This window comes from Lipophrys pholis (assembly GCF_963383615.2).
Source record: "Lipophrys pholis genome assembly, chromosome: 11".
Taxonomy (NCBI): domain Eukaryota; kingdom Metazoa; phylum Chordata; class Actinopteri; order Blenniiformes; family Blenniidae; genus Lipophrys; species Lipophrys pholis.
In genome coordinates, this window is record NC_137631.1 from 27,426,859 (window position 1) to 27,447,357 (window position 20,499).

At 45.8% G+C, this 20,499-nt stretch overlaps 2 protein-coding genes across 5 annotated transcripts in view; one reads left to right on the forward strand and one right to left on the reverse strand.

Annotated features, from left to right (window-relative positions):
- The first annotated feature begins 353 nt into the window (after nt 1-353).
- kcnj11 (potassium inwardly rectifying channel subfamily J member 11) lies at nt 354-2,890 on the forward strand. The gene has a single exon (XM_080475100.1). It carries the CDS (start codon nt 866-868, stop codon nt 2,078-2,080), a length of 1,215 nt encoding a protein of 404 aa, XP_080331226.1. The 5' UTR covers nt 354-865; the 3' UTR covers nt 2,081-2,890.
- Nucleotides 2,891-3,206: 316 nt separating this feature from the next.
- The window catches only part of mob2a (MOB kinase activator 2a), a 65,522-nt gene continuing 48,229 nt past the window's right edge, over nt 3,207-20,499 (reverse strand). For 3 of the 4 annotated variants that reach the window (XM_080475104.1, XM_080475101.1, XM_080475102.1), the window contains exons 2-5: nt 10,011-10,171; nt 8,142-8,235; nt 5,555-5,679; nt 3,207-4,822 (exon numbers count right to left, since the gene is read on the reverse strand). In XM_080475104.1, coding sequence (XP_080331230.1) covers nt 4,509-4,822; nt 5,555-5,679; nt 8,142-8,235; nt 10,011-10,171 — 694 coding nt within the window. In that variant the 3' untranslated portion in view covers nt 3,207-4,508. Of the gene's footprint in view, nt 4,823-5,554; nt 5,680-8,141; nt 8,236-10,010; nt 10,172-16,885; nt 17,114-20,499 lie in introns of those variants that run through there. The other variant, XM_080475103.1, reaches the window with a different exon arrangement.

Genomic DNA, 20,499 nt, shown 5'->3' on the forward strand with positions numbered 1-20,499 from the left:
TCTGTGAGTCAGACTGACATTTGACATGAGAAAGTTATATGGCTGCCAGAGGCCTTGTAAAGTAAAGCCTCTTGGTGTGGAAATTAGAAGGAGCCTGGCAGGTGGTTGTTGTTGTTGTTTGTTTCTAACTCATGATTTTAGTGTCAATAAATAATCTGTTTTCTGTGGCTGAACATGTGTGAAATTGTTGAAATCATGTGGATGGTTCACAATAGACTGTCCTCCACTGTCCTCTGTCGCCCCCCCAACCCCCCACCCCACCTTTATTCTCATTGAGAGGTGGAGGGCGGGGAGGAGGAGGGGCTGCCTCTCCACCCCACAACGTCTCCAATCTCACGTTACCGAGCATTGCTGTGGCGGAGAGGTCATCTGAACCAGCCTCCTCATCCGAACCTGACGAGAAGCCTGAGCCTTTTTTTTTTTTTTTTGCGTCAGCCTTTTGACATCTGAATTTGTTTTTACGCACGGGACGCCGGGGAGCGCACACGCACCGGGGAAGGTTGGGCGCGCAGAGGCACCGGCAGGGGTCGGTTCACAAAGGAAGCTGAGCACCGTGGGAGGAACTACGCGCGCTCGGTCGGTGCTGTGAGTGACAGCAGCAGCTGCAAAGCTGGAAACAAGAATTATCTCATGGGACTGATCAGGAGGGGACGCGGGTTGCGCGCATACCGCCAGAAAAGTGGGGACGACGAGACTCTGAGTCCTCCTGCGCCAGACAGCTGCCGAGCAGCTGACATTGGTGCGCGCGGACTTTCAGAAAAAAAAAAACCCTGTATCAGGACAGGAGAAAGGTAAATAAGCCGGCTTCCAGGCCCGGGCATTACCTACAAGCCTGAAGGCTGCGCGCTCATAGCATGGGAGCACTATGTTGTCCAGAAAGGGACTCATTCCTGAGGATTATTTGCTGACACGTTTGGCTGAGGGTGTCCTGCAGCCCAAGTTCAAGGCGAAAGCCGGGAAGGCTCGGTTCGTGGCCAAGAACGGCACCTGCAATGTGGCGCACACCAACATCCGAGAACAGGGCCGATTCCTGCAGGACGTGTTCACAACTCTGGTGGATTTAAAATGGCTCCACACCATCGTCATCTTCACCATGTCCTTCCTGTGCAGCTGGCTCCTGTTCGGGATGGTCTGGTGGCTCGTGGCCTTCGCGCACGGCGACCTGGATCAGAGAGGAGACGACTTTGTCCCGTGCGTAACGGACATCCACTCCTTCTCCTCCGCATTCCTCTTCTCCATCGAGGTCCAGGTCACCATCGGCTTCGGGGGCCGGATGATCACGGAGGAGTGCGTCTCCGCCATCGTCATCCTGATCGTGCAGAACATCGTGGGGCTGGTCATCAACGCCATCATGCTGGGCTGCATCTTCATGAAGACGGCGCAGGCACACCGGCGCGCGGAGACGCTCATCTTCAGCAAGCACGCGGTCATCTCGGTCCGGAACAACAAGCTGTGCTTCATGGTCCGCATCGGGGACCTCCGGAAGAGCATGATCATCAGCGCAACTGTGCGGATGCAGGTGGTGCGGCGGAGCACCACGCAGGAGGGCGAGCTGGTGCCGCTGGACCAGATCGACATCCACATCGACAACCCGGTGGGCACCAACGGCGTCTTCCTCGTGTCGCCCCTCATCATCAGCCACGTGATGGACCGGGCCAGTCCCCTGTACGAGCTGTCGGCCTCCGACCTGCAGCTCGACGACCTCGAGGTGGTGGTGGTGCTGGAGGGCGTGGTGGAGACCACCGGCATCACCACGCAGGCCCGCACCTCCTACGTGTCGGAGGAGATCCTGTGGGGGCAGCGCTTCGTGCCCACCGTGTCCGAGGAGGACGGCATGTACGCGGTGGATTACTCCAAGTTCGGGAACACGGTGAAGGTGCCGACGCCGTGCTGCAGCGCCAAGGCGCTGGACGAGGCGGGGGGTCTCGCGCGCCTCAAGCTGAGCGAGGGCGTCACCTTGCGGCCGTCCGTGAGAAGGAGGCGAGGCTCCACGATGATCCGCCGGTCCAGGATGGAGAGTCAGAATCTAGCCAGAGCCCCTGAAGGACTTGAAGTCACCACCCTGGAAGCCCCAGAATGACACAATCCAATCGTTTCATGATGAATATATGCAACCAATGACCTGTTATCAATAATCTCTACATGCAGTGGAATGTTTGCTTGTCAACATGCTTTTAAATCTCAGGGTTATTTATGAAAGAGCACAAAGAATCAAAGCTCTGATGGACATATTGTCAGGTGATGGAGGACAGCATGCACCATCAGTGGTTTTGTGGTTTTGAGTGACTTGCATGCAACTGAAATTTAAAAAAAAATAAAAAGTTAATTTGTTTAGAAGTTTAGAAGAAAAAACTGATGTGACAACACTTTTATTAGATCACCTGTTTATCTTCCTTTTCAAATTGTGACGTGATTTTGAGGAACATGCATTTGGGGGATGAACAGCAGAGCTGAGTTTGGGGGGGTGGAGGGTGGTGGATGAGGGGGCTGATGGCTACAGCAAAAGAAATAAAACCTCTTTGGCGGGGACTCATTGTAGGGTTTTTTAATCCACATCTTGAGTTATAAAGTAGTGCCATAATAACTTATTTTTTTGTGGCGCAGAGTATACGTGCTGAAAATGATTTGTTCACAAAAAACAATGACATGAAATGACTACAATCCCAACATGGGACTACAAGCCCACAGGCCTTATTTTTGACATCCTTAGTGTAGTCGGTGGACACAGCGATTTCTTTTCTAAAGTAGCTGGGTGGTGTTGATAAACGGCTATAGCCTTGTGGCATTGTTTTCTAACTGTTTATAGCAGTGCAACGATTGATATGGTTTCATCTTTTACATGCATGTGAAGTGTTGACTGGCGTTTATTAAAAGAATAAATCTGAAATGTGACGATTTGTTTGAACGGTCCAAACATTTGATCAGTTAATCGACGACTTTTGAAGGAAAAAACATGTATAAAGAAATTCTCTCATAATAACATCTCAAATAAACAAGTAGATTTTCTAAGAGGTCAGACTGATCCAAGCAGAAAACTAAGTTTGGTCTAAAGATTTGGAACGCACCCAGTCGCATCCGTCAGGTTGTCACAATCTTTTTTATTCATTTATCTTCTCAAAACACACTTCCAGGGACGCTTTACAATATTCTCAACTCTCCAGAATCCTCACAATTCACACGTTCGTACAAAAGACCCAGAGTCCGAGTGGAATTTCTCTTTTATTAGATTATAATCCGCAGAGCTTAAAATATTAAATTGCTTTTAACTTAGTTAATAATTAAAATACATAAAAACAAGAGCCAGAACTGAAGAACCCTGCAAAAAATTAAAATAAATAAAAAAGGAGAATTATAAATCCAATCCTCCTCCATACAGAGGCTATGTCTGACAGAACCCGCTTGTGATTCTTGGTACAGTAACGTCCAAGCAGACTGTGCATTTTTCTATACATGTGTAATGATATCGCTGTTCATTATTTCCCAAACTAACTTTCCTCTGATAATCTTTTTTTTTTTCTTTTTTCTTTTTTTTAAAAAGCAAACATAATCTTTCTTTAAAGGGCCGGTGAAAATAAAAGTGAAGAGTTTTAGTTCTGCGCTGGGAGTACTGGTGGCTGTAAAACAGCAGAGCAGCTTCGCCGCTCCCCTCCTCTTCCTCTCCGGGCCTGCAGACATTACCTCATGTCTTTGTCCTTTTTTGGGGGGTGGGGGGGGTAGAAACAGCTCTCAGTCGCCTCAAACTATCCATTCGTGGAGGGTACAATCTTTAGCTCTGCTTTCCCTGCCTCCTTGTTTGCTGCCCCCTGCAGGTGAATATGAGACTACGAGGAGGTGGACGAGAGGCGCCTCCTCTCTGGCAGCAGTGACGTTTTCTCTCAGGTCCCGAGGAGGAAGCGCTTTAACACAAACAACTCAAACCACGCCCCCCCCCGCCAGTCAGGCGGTATCGAGGCTCCCTACTGGCCGGCGCTGGCGAGCAATCTTCTCTCCACACGTGAACGACACTGTACAAATAGTCGGTTGAAGCAAAGCAGAGCCCCCTTCCTGTACTGTAGAAGATAGAGGTGGAGGGGGGCGACGGGCACGCCACACACCCACCCGAAGGAAAACTAAACTGAATAAAACTTCAACGAAAAGAAAAGAAAAAAGAAAAACCAAACAAACATACACATACGTTTTTTTTGTTTGTTCCTAGTTTAAATTGCAGAGAAGATGGGAGGGATTTGCCCGAGGGAGGAACGCACACGCCAATTCCTGCAGGCGTGACAAACCCCTCCCTGCCACCCCAAACCCCCCCCCCCCACACCACACACACTTTTTTTTCTCCTTCCGGCTGGTGGGTGTCGTAGCGAGATGTCAGGGTAGTTGGAAGGTCTCTAAAGTCCTACTCGCACTGAGAGGGGGGGCGGGGTGGGGGCGGGGCGGGGGGGGAACAGGGCCGTCTTTCGTTCTCTCTTCTATCTTATCTTCTATCACCCCCCCAGGGCCGCGGTCTGGTCGCCGCCCGCTCATCTCTCCGTCACGTGGTTTTGTGAAGAGGGGGAGGGGGAGGAGGGCGCCGGGGCGGAGGGCGGCGGGGCGGGCGGCGCCGGGGCGCAGAGGATTTCGGACAGGTCGTCCATGATACAGGTCTCCTTGGGGTCGACCAGGTTGAATTCCCTTACGAAAACGATGAAATGTGCATACAGAGTGTTCAAGTGGCCCTGCAGGTCCAGAGCCACCGTCTCTTTAAAGTGCGCCCAGTAGAGGTGAGCCAGCACGTGGAACAGGTACCGGCAGATCTTCTTCACCAGGGACTCGAAGGAGTTGGGGAACTCTTTACCTGACGGAGGAAAAGCAGGAGGGAGAAACGAATGAAAGGAGGAGCAACAAGTGCAGTGTCTGCAGCGTCCATCTTATTGTAGTTCCACATCAAGTCAATTTAAATTAGAATGTTTATACTAGAATTATATGAAATGTAGCGACACACTAATACCAGTATTGGGTACTGCATATAGTACTTTTAATAAGTACTGATATCGGTACTCAGTACACGTATTTAGTCAAGTGGGATCGGTGCATTATTAACTTAAAATCTTTATAAATTAGGATAAACAAAAAAAAAACAACAATCAATTCTTATGTCGTTTTTTTTTAATGCATTTTCTGACCATGTATCTTATGAAATTATTATGTTTTGTTTTTATTGCTCCCATTTTATGTACAGCACTTTGTGATTTTTAGCTTTATAAATAAAATATAAAATTATAAAATTACTTTGATCCAAGTTTTGTTTTTAAAAATAAAGTGACACTGAACTTAAAATTATATACTGCCCGGGGAATTTACTCTGTAATCAAATAAATCTCAAGATAGATGTTTAAACACAGTTCTAAACTTTTTCCACCTTTGAGACAGAAAAAAAAACAAAACTATTGTACGAGACATTTAAGTAAATAAAACCTGTGAAACCTCGCAAAACAGAGTTCATAACGTAATATGCATTTCTGCAGCCGAGCCTGCAGGGGGCAGCGCAGCGCAGCCCCGGACCAGAGTCAGTCCTGAACACACTCACCATATTTAGTGGGAAAGATTTCCTCGTCTGTAACCAGTTTCTGACAAAGACTCATAACAAAGTCGACATATTGTGGAGCAGTGCACTTCGTCTTCTTCCCCCTCTCGTCATACCAGTAGTATATTCTGGAGAGAGAGAGAGAGAGAGAGCGAGAGCGAGAGCGAGAGCGAGAGAGAGAGAGAGAGAGCGAGAGAGAGAGCGAGAGAGAGAGAGAGAGAATGTCAGCACTTGTTTGAGTTCCGATTTAAAATTGAGACAGAAAGCCGGAAGTCCACCTCTGGTGTTCGATGTGAAGATTGTTGTCGAGAGGAATGTTTGGAAACGTTTCTTGGAAACTCGGAAACGATAAGCGGGAAAATAACGTGAAACTAAACCTGGCCCGTTTCCTTATTCTGGGGGAAAACCCCTGACGATAGATCAACCCGGCCCCCCCCGCATCGAACATCCGGTGGTGCCACAAGCCCGGCGTCTGATGAGGAAGATGATGAAGAGGAGTGCCACGGCGTCGCCGTTACAAATATTGAGGAACGTCAAAAGAAACTGACCCTGTAGGGGGCGACGCAGCGACCACAACCGAGACCGGGTGAGGCGCAGTGTGTCTGTCTGTGTGTGTGGGTGTGTGTGTGTGTGTGTGTGTGTGTGTGTGTGTGTGTGTGTGTGTGTGTGTGTGTGTGTGAGAGAGAAACTCCGAAAATGGCGTCACTGATGCACAATAAACAGTCTGAGGTTCCGCCACAAACGATGATATCTGAAAGCTTTCAGCTGTGAAGAGCGCAGATACGTTTGTTGATTTCTGTGAAAACTTGAAATTTACGTTGAATCATTGAGCCGAGACGTAATTAATGTTCAGTGAGATAACGAGGGTTTATAACCTCACGCTTTTATTCTGACACAATCAGTGCAGGACCTCACAGACGCATTAAAAAAAGAACCGTCTTGTGCCTTTAAAAATAAAACTTAATGTAAATTTAAAATTTAAAATCAAGAGTGAGTAGAAAAAGAAGAACTTGAAAAACTTATGTTAATTTGATGAAAACAATTTTAAAGTAGTTATTTTGTGAAATTCAAAAAAAGAGGCCATGAAAAGTTTTTTTTCTTCTTTTTTTTTTTTTTTTGCTAAAACCAGGAACCAAACTATTTTTTGTTTATGTTTTCATTTCATTTATTTAAAAAAAAAAAAAAAACTATTTGGGGGGGGTGCATGGCAGGCAGCACAAGGGGATACAAGGGGATACAAGGGGAGCCACAATGGAGAGTGAATGGTGACCGAGTTAAAATCAGACGGGATCTCAAACTTGCGATTGTGACGGGAAAAGCTTTCCTCATTTCTCAGGGTGTGTGTGTGTGTGTGTGTGTGTGTGTGTGTGTGTGTGTGTGTGTGTGTGTGTGTGTGTGTTTCTAGCCCGAGGTGACTGAAGTGGGGGAAAAAATAAAAATCCACTGTTGAGCGAGACGTGACCTCGTGACGAGCTTCTTTCTCACGGCGGAAAAATGTTAAGATTATTGTGGTTTTGTCAACGGCCGTGTTGTTTGTCATTTTTGCCCAGAGTGAGCGTGGTGGCGGTGGCGGTGGCGGTGGCTGTTGTTGTGGTTCTTCTGGTTTTTCCAGCCTCTCTTGGAGAAGAGCTCAACACATAAAGACGTCACGCCGCCCTGACAGGGCAAACTAGTTAGTTAAACACGGACAGTTAATCCGCCTTCTCTGTCAACAAGCGACGAACGTGGTCTTGATGGTTATAAAGCGGCGTTAAGCTCGGCGTCGCTCAGCGTCAGACTTTTGTTTTCCCAAGGAAACTATCCGTGACACATTAAGTGAAACAAAAGTCAAAATTTACTTTGGTGTTGGAATGGTCTTGATCATGTGACAGCAGGGATAAATAAATAAATAAATCACAAATGTTCCCTTCATCTTTTTTGCAATGTGATACAATGTGTGGAATCTAAAAAAACAATACAACTGTTAATAAATTTATTAATTAATTCAATAAATAAATAAAGCTCGCCAGAATCTCCAAACCATACGATACCAACAATAGCAATGAGCAATTTTATGCGCTTGCCAAACTACAAGAAGAAGAAAAAAATTAAAAATAAATGGAAATTGCCAACGACAACGCCGCATCATCAGATATCATTTTATTCAGGAAGAGCCACGCCCGCCTATTTACACTTTGACACGCAATATTGGCTCAGTCTTCTACATGTGTTCCTCCTACTGCATTAGGTTCTGGTTTTCCTGGTGGTGTGGTGATTTCGTTAAAATAATAAAATATAAATATAAATATCTGTATGCTGGTTTGTCTTTCAGTTTGTTTTTTGCTGACTTGCCGGGCTGAAAGAGGATTATTATGTGTTTTATACAAATGTGAATCCAAACAGAAGCAGGAATTCCTCCGTCATGCAGGTTAATTCAGACGAAGCGAGCAGCGGCATTATTACGTCTGTCAGGCGCTCGTTTGCTCCGTTTGCAGCGCAAACAGCCGCGATCACGTTTCAGCCGCCGGACCAGGGTTCGTTCTAACAGGAGCGTTTCGGACCTTTGATGAATTAACCAATGGGATGTTGAATAAACCAGGAGATAACTTACGTGTTGCAGGCCGTCATGGCTTGACAGGTGTCCCCAGTGCAGAACTCCGAGATGGTGCTGTACTGCAGGTTGATGAGATTGAAGAATGTCGTCGCTGGAAATCAAGACAAAGAAGAAAATAAAGAAAGAGACAAGAGACTTGTGTTACGTGTCACCAGCAAACAACCGGCGGATCAACAGGCTTAGGGAGAATAAAACAAGGGAGAAATAGGAAGCGGCGGAAGGTTTGTCATCTCAGCTGTAGAAGTGAAACGGGTTTTTCCACTGCAAATTATTCAGAGAAAATAGATGTTCAACACCGAAAAAAAGATGTTTATTTTCAGGGTGGGAAGAATGAAGATGTGAGGGTTTTTTTTTTTTTTTTAGTTGTTGGGTCGGGTGAGATTCCTATGATGCAGTGACTAAAGTCATCTGTGACCAACGTCGAAAGTAAATTTAAAAAAAAGTTCATCTTTAGTCAATCTGACGCAGTTAAAGATATCAAGTCTAATGAGAGCGTTCAACCTGAAGCGTTTCATTGTATGTATATATATATATATATATATATATATATATATATATATATATATATATATATATATATATATATATATGTATGTGTGGAACGAGGTGATGACCTAAAAAACTGAGCGAGGTTATTATTCTCAGAATGAGATTATTCTTTCTGTACTTGAAACTGAAGAGCGACTGATAGAATTTTCTTTTTTTATTTAAATAGAATTTTCAGGGCATTTTATCTTTACATGAATTAATTATGAAGAAAAACTTTGTTCACGAGTCAAAAACTACAGAATAATCTTTGGTTAAGTAAAGGTGAAGACAGGGTAAAATCTTGATATACGTCTTTTTCGGTTTTAGTTTAAGTAAAATCTAAAACATTTAGGCCCCCGGAACGACAACTTTCTGAAAATGTCTCCCGAGGTGGAAGTTTTCAAAACGCTGCTGCTGCATGTGAACCACGGCCATAGTGAATAGTTCTTCTGCACACAGTCGACGTTCAATAACAACAATGGCGGCGTCCGGAGTGTCACGACTCCCGGTGCTAACTCCGCCTCTGTGTCGATGCTACACGCAACTTCCAACAGCCTCGAAGGCTGAAGAAGAACTTTTACGAGTACGTGCAGTATCGGACCATCCTTAATAAAAAAGTATTTATATCCCCAGTCTACATGTTATTAAACTGTCTTTGAGGGAGGTGAATGTGGCCCATCGGACCTCACATATCATCTCTGCTCGTCTTTTATCAGCTCTACCAAAGAAGATGTTTTCTAAATGAAAGGCCAGACGGGCTGAAATAACTCCATTAATTATTGACCGCGTTAATGAAAAACCAACCTAATGGAGAACTCGACATGTTTTCTTCTTTGCTCTGGCAAATAAAATAAATAACTAGTGGCTGCGTACAAGCCGATCTGCGTGGCTTCTGACGTCAAGCTGAAACCCGCCCAGCATGCTGAAGCACGTCCTGTGGGTTGTTATGTAACCATGTTTGATCCATCGGGACTAAAATAAAAACCTAAGAAGTCTTTTTTTTTCTTTTTTGTTTTTTTTAATCATCCGCCTTGCAAACACCTGGCTCGCTTGGATACGTAACCAAAGTCAAGGAGACGGAGCAAAACAAGATCCTCTCCAGATCGACCGAGCAGCCAGTTTCCTGAACTCCAGGAATGACGAACACAAAGACGACTACAAATCTCCGCAAGAGTTAAAACTTCGTCTGGTGAGCGGTCTGGGCGCCGCGCCAGGCCTGAGTCACGTTAAAGGTCCCCGGCCTGCTGGAGCGTCCTCCTTATCTACTGATGACCAGACGTGGACAGACTATCCCTCCGTCCCAAGTGGAAGCAGGGACCGCGAGACGAGGTTACTCACTGTTGCTGGCGAGCCATTCATTGAGGTCTATCTCTCTGGGCAGCACCACCAGTTCCTTGAGGTCAAAGTCCACCACGCGGATCTTCGTGAACTCCGGCTCCAAGTACTGCTTCTTCTCCTCCGCCGGAGGCTTCTTTCCATTCGGCTTCGTCTTTGACTTCCTGCAAAACACAGAAGCAAAGAGGAGAGGTTCATTAGGAGGGATGTTCTTTTTTTTTTTTTACAGCTTTCTGCAGTGAGCAGCCAGATATCAAACACGTGAGCCGAAGGGTGAGAATGACAAAGCAGCACGATTTGATTCCACCGAGGAACAGGAAGGTCTCTTTGGTATGCATCGAATGCGTCTCGGTCACAAACGTTGGGAGACTTGACCAACACTCCCCAACGGGCCAAACAAAGAGGCCTCAGTTGCGGCGCCCGACCCGGAGCTCCGACCCCTGACCCCATGTTAAGTCTATAGCTTCCACCCAGACAGCCGGCCCCAGCGCCTTGCACTTCCACTGCTAGATTTAGCGCCGGGATGTCATGTCGCACTCTTCCTGCACCCCCCCCCCCCCCCCCCGTATCAGTGCACCCAGTGTAAGCTGGAGTCAAAAGTCAAAGAGCTTGATTAAAAAAAAGCCCTCCCCTTTCATGAATGTTCATTTTGGACTAACGACACACCACTTCATTTGTATTCTGTTCAAAACGGCTCCGTTTCTGTTCCCAATTTTTCCCCCTTCCCCTTTATCTTTATTCAGCTCCCAGCTTGGCTCCGCTCCCGTTGTTTGGGGTTTGTTTCAGGACAAGGGAGTTTCACTTTGCGCACTTCATTTATTGCACTTTTTTTTTGCCAAATCTCATTTCCGGGCCCGTCTCGCTCTCACTCCGCTGCCCTGGTCCTCCTCTCTCCACACCCTCTGTCCAAACACAATGATCCCGCCGTGTGTTCTTGGCTCTCGTTCCTCCCTCTTCCTTCCTATCCGGCTCCTGGATGGAGCGAAGCTGCTGTGACGGCGTTCGACGGCCAAATCTCCTTGCACTTTCACGAGGGGCTCTCAAGAGTCTACTGGAAAGTTTCTGTCGCGTTAAAAGTCGAAAATCTAATCCAAGATGTCAGAAATACTGTTGGAGAGAAGAGAACGAAAAGGAGGCGTAAAAGAGCTTGAGGGGCAGAAAGGAATGAGGCGCTGAGATGGATCCGCACTGGCCCAGCTGATATCCATGGGAACTAATAAACACTTGGAAAACACGACAGGACCGTGAGGCACGAGGCCTCCTGGCCAGAGCGCCGTGTTCAAAACCCCGAGCCCAGTTTTAATTCCCCTTCCCCTTGAAGCGTCGCTCGGCTTTCCTCCTCTGCAAACAAGGGAAGGCATGTCAACATGCAGATGTGTACAAGAGCCCGCAGCTTTCTACTCTGTAAATATTTAAGATCCTTCACCTGCTCTGTACAAGACCGTCTGATTTATCCGTCGAAAGGAAATACTTGGCTGTAATCTGCTGAGGTAAAGGGCTAAAAGAAGAAGGACACGGACGACATTTGTTGGGTAATGATTCATCGAGGCGATCGCTTCTTCCCAACAGGCAGAACCTGAGCTTTGTTTTGGCCTCATTTAAAACCGAGGATACGGCCGATCACAACACTGGCTAATTATTAATGAGCGGGCACTTGCTGTTTCACCCTGTTTTACCTCTTTCTCTTTGGATTTTCTTCACAAAACCGCGTCCGATTGTGGCCTCGTAGGCATTCCTTTCCATTCCGTGTCACCAGCCCAAACTTTTACGTTTATAGACCCCGTCTATCCGACAATGTTTTGGGTGAAAACGAGATTTTCGTTTCAGAAAAGTCAACACATTTAAACATTAACAATGGGAGTAACACATGCAATCATACGAAGTGACAATCAAGTTTCTTATTGCCCATCTACTGAGCATGGGCAGAAGAACTGCTTACTACGGCGTATATGCAGCAGCGGCAATTCCTATATCTATATGGAGCCCGGGTGTTTTTAAAAAGTTGCGTGTTCAGTGGCTCCGAGCAGCGCTGTCACCCAAAACGCAACAAAAGCTCTGCTTCTTCACCAAACGGGGCCTCTCATCGACGACCTTTGCTTTGACTCGCATTTTAATGACTGCTCCTTCGTTCCCCCATAAGTTTAAAATCCTTTCATGTCTTTGCTTAATAACATCGTTCATTTCTCCTTATCGCCGTCTGCTTCCTCTCTACCCCCACGTTGGTGAGTGCACAGACAGATTCATGTGGTCTTTGTGGTTTTGAGCAGCAGGCTACATGTTCCGTCATGTGAAAGAGCTTTACCGAGGGGGGGGGGGGGGGGGGGGGGGGGTAGGGGAGGGGGGGGGTAGGGGAGGGGGGGGTGTAGAGAGAGAGAGAGAGAGAGAGAGAGAGAGAGAGAGAAAGGCTTCATCTACAGATACTGTCAGCTCACACAACTTTTCAAAGACTTTGTGCTAAGCCGCCACAAAAAAAAAAAAAAAAAGGGGAAAGGATCATTCTGAAAACAGTCAGCTATTTCCTGCCTCCCTCTGTAATTTCATCATTTTCCATTTAAAAAAGAAAAGCGCCTCCTCCACCTCTGGTGAACATTTGTGTGGTAACGGGGGAGGTGAAACTCTGCAGCCATTAGTTTATTTTAGGAGAAAGAAAACTTCCTCTATGCCAGGACTCCTCCCCTCATACGTACATAATCCATCTTCTCTACAACACGCCGCACAACTTTGTCTGTTCTTGGTGAAGTTCTCCGAGGCCAGTCTTTGCCATAAAAGGCAGCGGATGCCTCTTTCTCCTCGCCAGATCAGGACAGATCAGGACAGGCTAGGCCGAGGGTGGGGTGGGGTGGGGGCAGCCTGCCTGGCACCGAGAGGAAACGGTCTCACGGTTTTTCTCATAATCAGCAAAACATGACAAACTACAAACTATAAATCAATCCATCTTCTCTACAACACGCCGCACAACTTTGTCTGTTCTTGGTGAAGTTCTCCGAGGCCAGTCTTTGCCATAAAAGGCAGCGGATGCCTCTTTCTCCTCGCCAGATCAGGACAGATCAGGACAGGCTGAACGTCAGGAGTTGAGGGGAGCTGAAACATGCCTCCAGGCCGAGGGTGGGGTGGGGTGGGGGCAGCCTGCCTGGCACCGAGAGGAAACGGTCTCACGGTTTTTCTCATAATCAGCAAAACATGACAAACTACAAACTATAAATCTGGACGTATTTGGACATTTTAATTAGAGGTGGGGGACACGGAGGGAGAAAAAAAAAAGGCTGTTTGGGTTCATCAGGGCTGCGTGTGACAGCGAGGTCAGTGAAGCTGTGGAGTGACTGACCATACAGCTGTCCAACTCCGTCTGTTAGCCACTGGGACCCTTTCACTTTTCCTCACAGCACCACCTCCCCACCACCACCCTGAACTACTTAACTACCTTTACCCCCCACACCTGTGCCTTCCAGCACACACACACACACACTATGCTCCCCTTTCCCTTTCCAAACCCAGCTGGTCAACGACAGCTGTGTCACGAGTCCTGATTCCACCACGAGAAAATGTAGAAGAAGCAAGTTCTGTCTGGTGTGAGAGGCTCTGTTTGCGTAAGCACGTGTGCGTCCACACACGACTGTTCAAACACACACACACCCCCCCCCCCCCTTTGGCTTTCGAGCTGGTGCAAATATTAGCTGCTGTACGTTAGGTTGACTGCGGGCCAAGTGAGTGCTGAACACACCAGGTCCTAAAATAAGCTTTATACAAGGAAGAGCGGCCTGACAGGTCGGACGCCACAATGCCGTCTCTTTTCCAACAACCTGCTTTCAATTAATCATGGAATCACATGGGGCCACATTACTGAGCTATGCTCGAGAGAATTAGCTCAACTGCTTTCTCTGAAATGCCACAATTAGCGACTAAATAGCTCTCCCCTTTTCCCTTCCTGGACACAACTTCTCTGAATGTTGCTTCCATAATTGGTTAATACAACAATTCGTGATAAGGTTGGATGAACTTTAAAACTCCCTCCCCCCGCCCAATGATGTAAAAAACAACTCTGCTCTGAAACCCGTTGTACAAAACTTCCGTGGAATGACTTTGCCCCTGAAGCCTGTAGCTCCTGCCGAGCCAGATATTGCACAACAGTTGTTTGAATTGGTGCTCTGGATTGCAGGGGAATCTGGCCGTTGGCATATGGATGCAGTTAATGCGGCACAAGCAGCACAGACGACAAAGATGTCCACCGTCTCTCCTCACACAGGATTCACATGCTGACCTCCAAACAAGCCCCGAAACTCGGTTTAATGACGTGAGTCATTATTCAGTCAACGGACTGTGGGATTCACACGAGTGAGTGTTTCAAAAAAATAAATAAAAAATAAGCAAAACTTCAACAAGATCACAGTGAAAGAACACGTCTGCATAATAAAAAGAGTCACTTTCCCCCTCAGCCTGCTGATCTATTTCAGGAATCAAACTTGAACAGACTCGGAGACTCTTTTTCCCGAAAAACCACAAGCAGGCAGTCTGAGCTCACCAGAGTTAAACCACAGCAGCCATTACGGGGCTAAAAAGAGACAGAGTTAAGGACGGACTAAAGCCCCGAGGTTCAGACGAGCATTGCTCAAGTCTGCAGGCTAAATACTCCGGAGCTTCTGTGCATGTTCAGAACTGCTCATCAGTCTCAGTTCTGGGGTGAAGAGATAAGAAGGGCATGAACACAAAGGTGCAGCCTGCCACCGCTTCATCGGGGAGGAGGGAGCATTGGAAGTGAGGATAGTGCCATTAGTGCAAGCCTTAACGTGCGCACACACACACACACACAAGAAGAAGGTGATTCAACAACGGACCCTGCTTAGCACAGTCCTGCCTACCTCCTCTTCCTCTTCTCATCCTGTGCTAAATCCCATTCAGTGGCTGTAGAATATCAAAGAGTCCCCCACCAGCAGCAGGACGGGGTCTCATCAACATGACAACACACATGTGTGACAGGAAGGGGGGGGTTGTGTGACGAGATAAGGCCGAGCTGCTGGCTAAGCACTTAGCAAATGTAACCTTTGCAGACAGAAGGTTAGTCCTCACACTGATGTGGTGTGATAAGCGGTGAATGACACAGATAATATGACTCGAGAGCTGAATGAGATTTCTCTGCACTCTGATCGATCCAATCAGTCCACCTGAATGGCTCCTGAAGCAGATCGGAAAACAAAGAGAGGTGGTGGTGTTTAAAGACGCTGCTCAACGAGCACAGCTAAGATTATATACCAGATTAAATGTTCAAACTCAGGGCCTGAAGCATCTGGAGCGATCTTAGCCATCTTTGTCAATGTAGTACTCATTCCTGCTTCCAAGCCAAGGGCATCCAACCATTCATTGGAGGAGGAAACAGGTTAAAAGTGAAGCTATTAACAGGTCCACACCACCGCTAAACCCCGCTCATAAAACCCCAAACTATGCCTCCTTGTTAACTTTGACGAAGTGTTTTTTTTTTGCCGTTTTTCCTCATGAATGCAAACCCCTTTGTCCCTCGCAGGCAACGCACATTAACAGCACATTTCCTGGGTGACCCAGCTGATTTCTTAAGTACTGAATCTGAGTTCTTCAGAAAAGAGGCGCAGTTTGACTTGTCTCGACTCGTCGCAAGACGAAGGCACGACCACCTACTGTACAAAAACACCACGTTGCAGCCATTACATCCCGTTTGAAGTCTGCTGAGAGATCTCAATGTCTTACTCGCTATCACTCTTCAAAAGGACAAAAAAGAAAATCGGCGTAAGGCATCTGCCCCTCAGGCTGCTGTGTGGAAAATACATCTCTGTCTCCACACTTGAAAGGTAAGCTCACATCACAGCGTTAACAAGGCAGTGTCCCGCCTGGAGGAACACACTCATGACGACTGGGTGTCTTCTTCACAGACCAGGGTAAATGCACAAATGTGAACCGAGTACCGACATATATTCTTCACAGGGATCAATCATTTGTGTCACTCTGAGTGGAAAACAAATGCGCTGTTCCTATTAGGGTCATGCATTCTTTAAGAATTATGTGTGCTCTAACACATTATGACCCTTAGATAGCAATGAAAAAAATGCATTTCCACGGCAAATTTAGGTCAAATTCTTTGTAAATACAGGGGAAAAAATTGGAAATGTAGGTCAATGATCAAAGATTCAATCAGATGAATGCCATTTTAATGTCTTTACTAGGGCATTATTCGAAATAAAAGGGAGGGAATACAAGTTCTATATATACCTGTGCTGATTTTGTGCAATTACAAAAAGGAGGAACAAATTATTACCCACTTTTGAGCAGCAAATACTCAGTGATTTTCAGATAATTCCCCCTTTAAGTTTCCTAGCTTACAGGTGTCCTATATAATTTATGAGGCCAGATGAGGAGGCAGTGTCACGTTTCTCCTGCTCCTGTTGAGTCTTGTTAAAGTGAGATCTACGGGAGGAATGAGGCTTTCAGGCTACACTGCCCCCTTCACCCCCAGCTGGTAATGTGCTGTGACCCCGGAATCAAAGAGGGTCCCTGCACTTATGGAATTACTGCAGAGAAGACGGACGGACTGTTGTTCTAGTATCTTAAGAAACGCCTTAATCACATTTAAACACGAGTTATACGACATAAAACTGGACAGTGCTATATTTCAGGTCTCTATTAATGTAGTAGTTGCGACAACATTAAAGTAAGACTTCGAGAAGTTTGGATTTGGCATGCGTAAGCGCGTGCGTAAAAACGAGCGACATTCATCCATGGCGCGTAAAAGTTCCAATATTCACTTTAAATACTTTTGTTCAGACTGTAACGGTTGTAAAATGTTTAAATAAACAAAAACCCGTTTGCATTGTGAACTCAGCCGCAGTTATAACGTAGTCATATTCAAGTTTTACCTCAGTACTTTCCCGACTGCCTGGAGCACCATTTTGCAACTTAGTCCGTTTTTGGAGTTTCTCTGAGAGTGCATATCCGTCTTATCTCCGGAAAAGGAGCTATAATCTCCGACCATAGCTTAAATCATGAAGCGAAGCTTCGTCAGGGTCGTCTCCTCTTCGGACTGCGCAGGAGGAAAGTAAGAAAAGACGCCACGGCTCCGTCTGTGTGGAGGTCTGACTCACTGTACAGGAGAAAAAGAAAACTTTACACAAAGGCCCGCCCCGATTCTCGCCTCCCTCCAATCAGAGGCGTTAAAAGCAAGGGTGGGCGGTCCGTTGTGACGTCAGACTGTCCATGTGGACATGCCGTGGGGGTGTCTTTTTTTCCCTCCTCCGGTGAAGTTCCAATGTGGCAACAGGTGGTCGAGCTAATAACAACGAAACAAACGTGTTGCTACATTTTATCAGCTTGTTGTAATATTACAGGTTTGCACACGCACGACAATGACGCAAACTGATAAATAAGTCTTAAATGACTCAAAAAGTCACACGTGAGTAACACCCAGCATGGACAAACTCACTGTAAAGGATTTCCACATCATAGCCCCTCTTCTGACTGAGCTCAATGAAATGTAAAGATAGCGAGGAGGATAGAAAATGCCCCTGTGTGATGTCAAAACACATTTCCTAACAGGAAACATATCATGTGGGCTGGACTGGTAAAATAGTGTCAAAATAACCTTTAAATTTAAACATTAAAATTCTTCTTTGCTGTGGCACAGAGTGTATATACAGCACAGACCAAAAGTTTGGACACACCTTCTCATTCAAAGAGTTTTCTTTATTTTCATGACTATTGACATTGTAGATTCACACTGAAGGCATCAAAACTATGAATTAACACATGTGGAAATATGTACTTAACAAAAAAGTGTAAAACAACTGAAAACACACCTTATATTCTAGGTTCTTCAAAGTAGCCACCTTTTGCTCTGATTACTGCTATGGACACACTCTGCATTCTCTTGATGAGCTTCAAGAGGTAGTCACCTGAAAGGGTTTTCACTTCACAGGTGTGCCCTGTCAGGTTTAATAAGTGGGATTTCTTGCCTTATAATTGGTATTATGGCAAGAAAAAAGCAGCTAAGTAAAGAAAAACGAGTGGTCATCATTACTTTAAGAAATGAAGGTCAGTCAGTCCGAAAAATTGGGAAAACTTTGAAAGTGTCCCCAAGTGCAGTCGCAAAAACCATCAAGCGCTACAAAGAAACTGGCTCACATGAGGACCGCCCCAGGAAAGGAAGACCAAGAGTCACCTCTGCTGCGGAGGAGAAGTTCATCCGAGTCACCAGCCTCAGAAATGGCAGGTTAACAGCAGCTCAGATTAGAGAGCAGGTCAATGCCACACAGAGTTCTAGCAGCAGACACATCTCTAGAACAACTGCTAAGAGGAGACTGTGTGAATCAGGCCTTCATGGTAGAATAGCTGCTAGGAAACCACTGCTAAGGACAGGCAACAAGCAGAAGAGACTTGTTTGGGCTAAAGAACACAAGGAATGGACATTAGACCAGTGGAAATCTGGGCTTTGGTCTGATGAGTCCAAATTTGAGATCTTTGGTTCCAACCACCGTGTCTTTGTGCGACGCAGAAAAGGTGAACGGATGGACTCTACATGCCTGGTTCCCACCGTGAAGCATGGAGGAGGAGGTGTGATGGTGTGGGGGTGCTTTGCTGGTGACACTGTTGGGGATTTATTCAAAATTGAAGGCATACTGAACCAGCATGGCTATCACAGCATCTTGCAGCGGCATGCTATTCCATCCGGTTTGCGTTTAGTTGGACCATCATTTATTTTTCAACAGGACAATGACCCCAAACACACCTCCAGGCTGTGTAAGGGCTATTTGACCAAGAGGGAGAGTGATGGGGTGCTGCGCCAGATGACCTGGCCTCCACAGTCACCGGACCTGAACCCAATGGAGATGGTTTGGGGTGAGCTGGACCGCAGAGTGAAGGCAAAAGGGCCAAGCATCTCTGGGAACTCCTTCAAGACTGTTGGAAGACCATTTCAGGTGACTACCTCTTGAAGCTCATCAAGAGAATGACAAGAGTGTGCGAAGCAGTAATCAAAGCAAAAGGTGGCTACTTTGAAGAACCTAGAATATAAGGCGTGTTTTCAGTTGTTTCCCACTTTTGTGTTCAGTATATAATTCCACATGTGTTAGTTCATAGTTTTGATGCCTTCAGTGTGAATCTACAATTTTCATAGTCATGAAAATAAAGAAAACTCTTTGAATGAGAAGGTGTGTCCAAACTTTTGGTCTGTTCTGTATATATATATATATATATATATATATATATGATGAAAATATGCATTTTTGTTCCGCAAAAACAAATCATTACTATAGAACGAGTACAATATCAACATAAAGTCCATTTTTATGCATGTTTTTACAAACCCACCCTGACAGCGTGGCTTTGAAGCTAGTTTTGATAGCGATGACAAAGCTATCTCACACGACAGCGGTCCAAGTGAAAACGCATCATTTTTGTGTCGTCGTTTCGGAGAAATTTCGCGTTAATGCGGCCATTTTTAAAACAACGTCTGTTTACATGGAAACTGCAGAGACGTTGAAAACGATGTAGTTTGTCACGTTGGGCCACTAGTGGGCAATGTTGGCTGCGTTTGTAATGAAACCACACACGCATGCATGTCTCGGTGTTGTGCCCGCTACGCTTTAGAATTATCATTTTTTTTCTAAATCAATGTTTTCTTGGAAATGTTTAAAATTTTCTTGCTGGTTTGGGTGGATTGGAGCCTGTTGCTCGCTGGTTTTGACCTACAGGCTTTAATGTTCGACGCGTGTGATTTCAAATCGATTTGAAATCACACTTCATTTTTAACTTAAGGTTTAAACCAGCCTGTTGTCACATCCTGTACACTCCCGTGTCCTACCGACAGGTAGTGTCGTATTGAGAATGTAGGGTTCGTGTTAAGAAAAACATGACCGTCATTATCATTTGGTAAACATGTGGAAGTCAATGTTATTTGATGGATAAATGGTTAAGGGCCATTAAATTGCCAATAAATCTCTTAAAATTATCCAAGCGAAAGAAAGAAAAAAAGAAAAGAAAAGAAGTAGGATTGTGTCGTCAGGGTGCGACTCTTCTCTCTGCTTGAGAACCGGTGCCACGCAAACGTTGGGACTGCAAGGCCACATTCCTACTGTTGTTTCTGAACTTCACCTGCAGTCCAGTTATGACAGGAGAGCTGCAAGTCAGGCATGTTTAAACACGAATGTCAGAGCCTGTTTGAGAGGCAAACAGTGCATTTGTAAAAGTATGGAAAGGTTTTTCTGCCACAAAATATCAACAACCCTGAAATACTTTTGAGAATTGAAGTGCAATATAAATTCAAATTAAACTGTACACAGAAAAAAACAACTCAAAATGAGCAAGAGGAAGCAAGAAGTGGCTACTTGAAGACGCTCCACTCATGAGACGATAACGACTGTTGCCTAATTGTCATTCCCTCGCCGTCCTGCCCTCTAATTATTGCCTCTCAACAAACATCCCCTCTTATTCCGTCTTCACACATTTCTCCTCCCTCGTCTCATCTCGTCCAACTCGG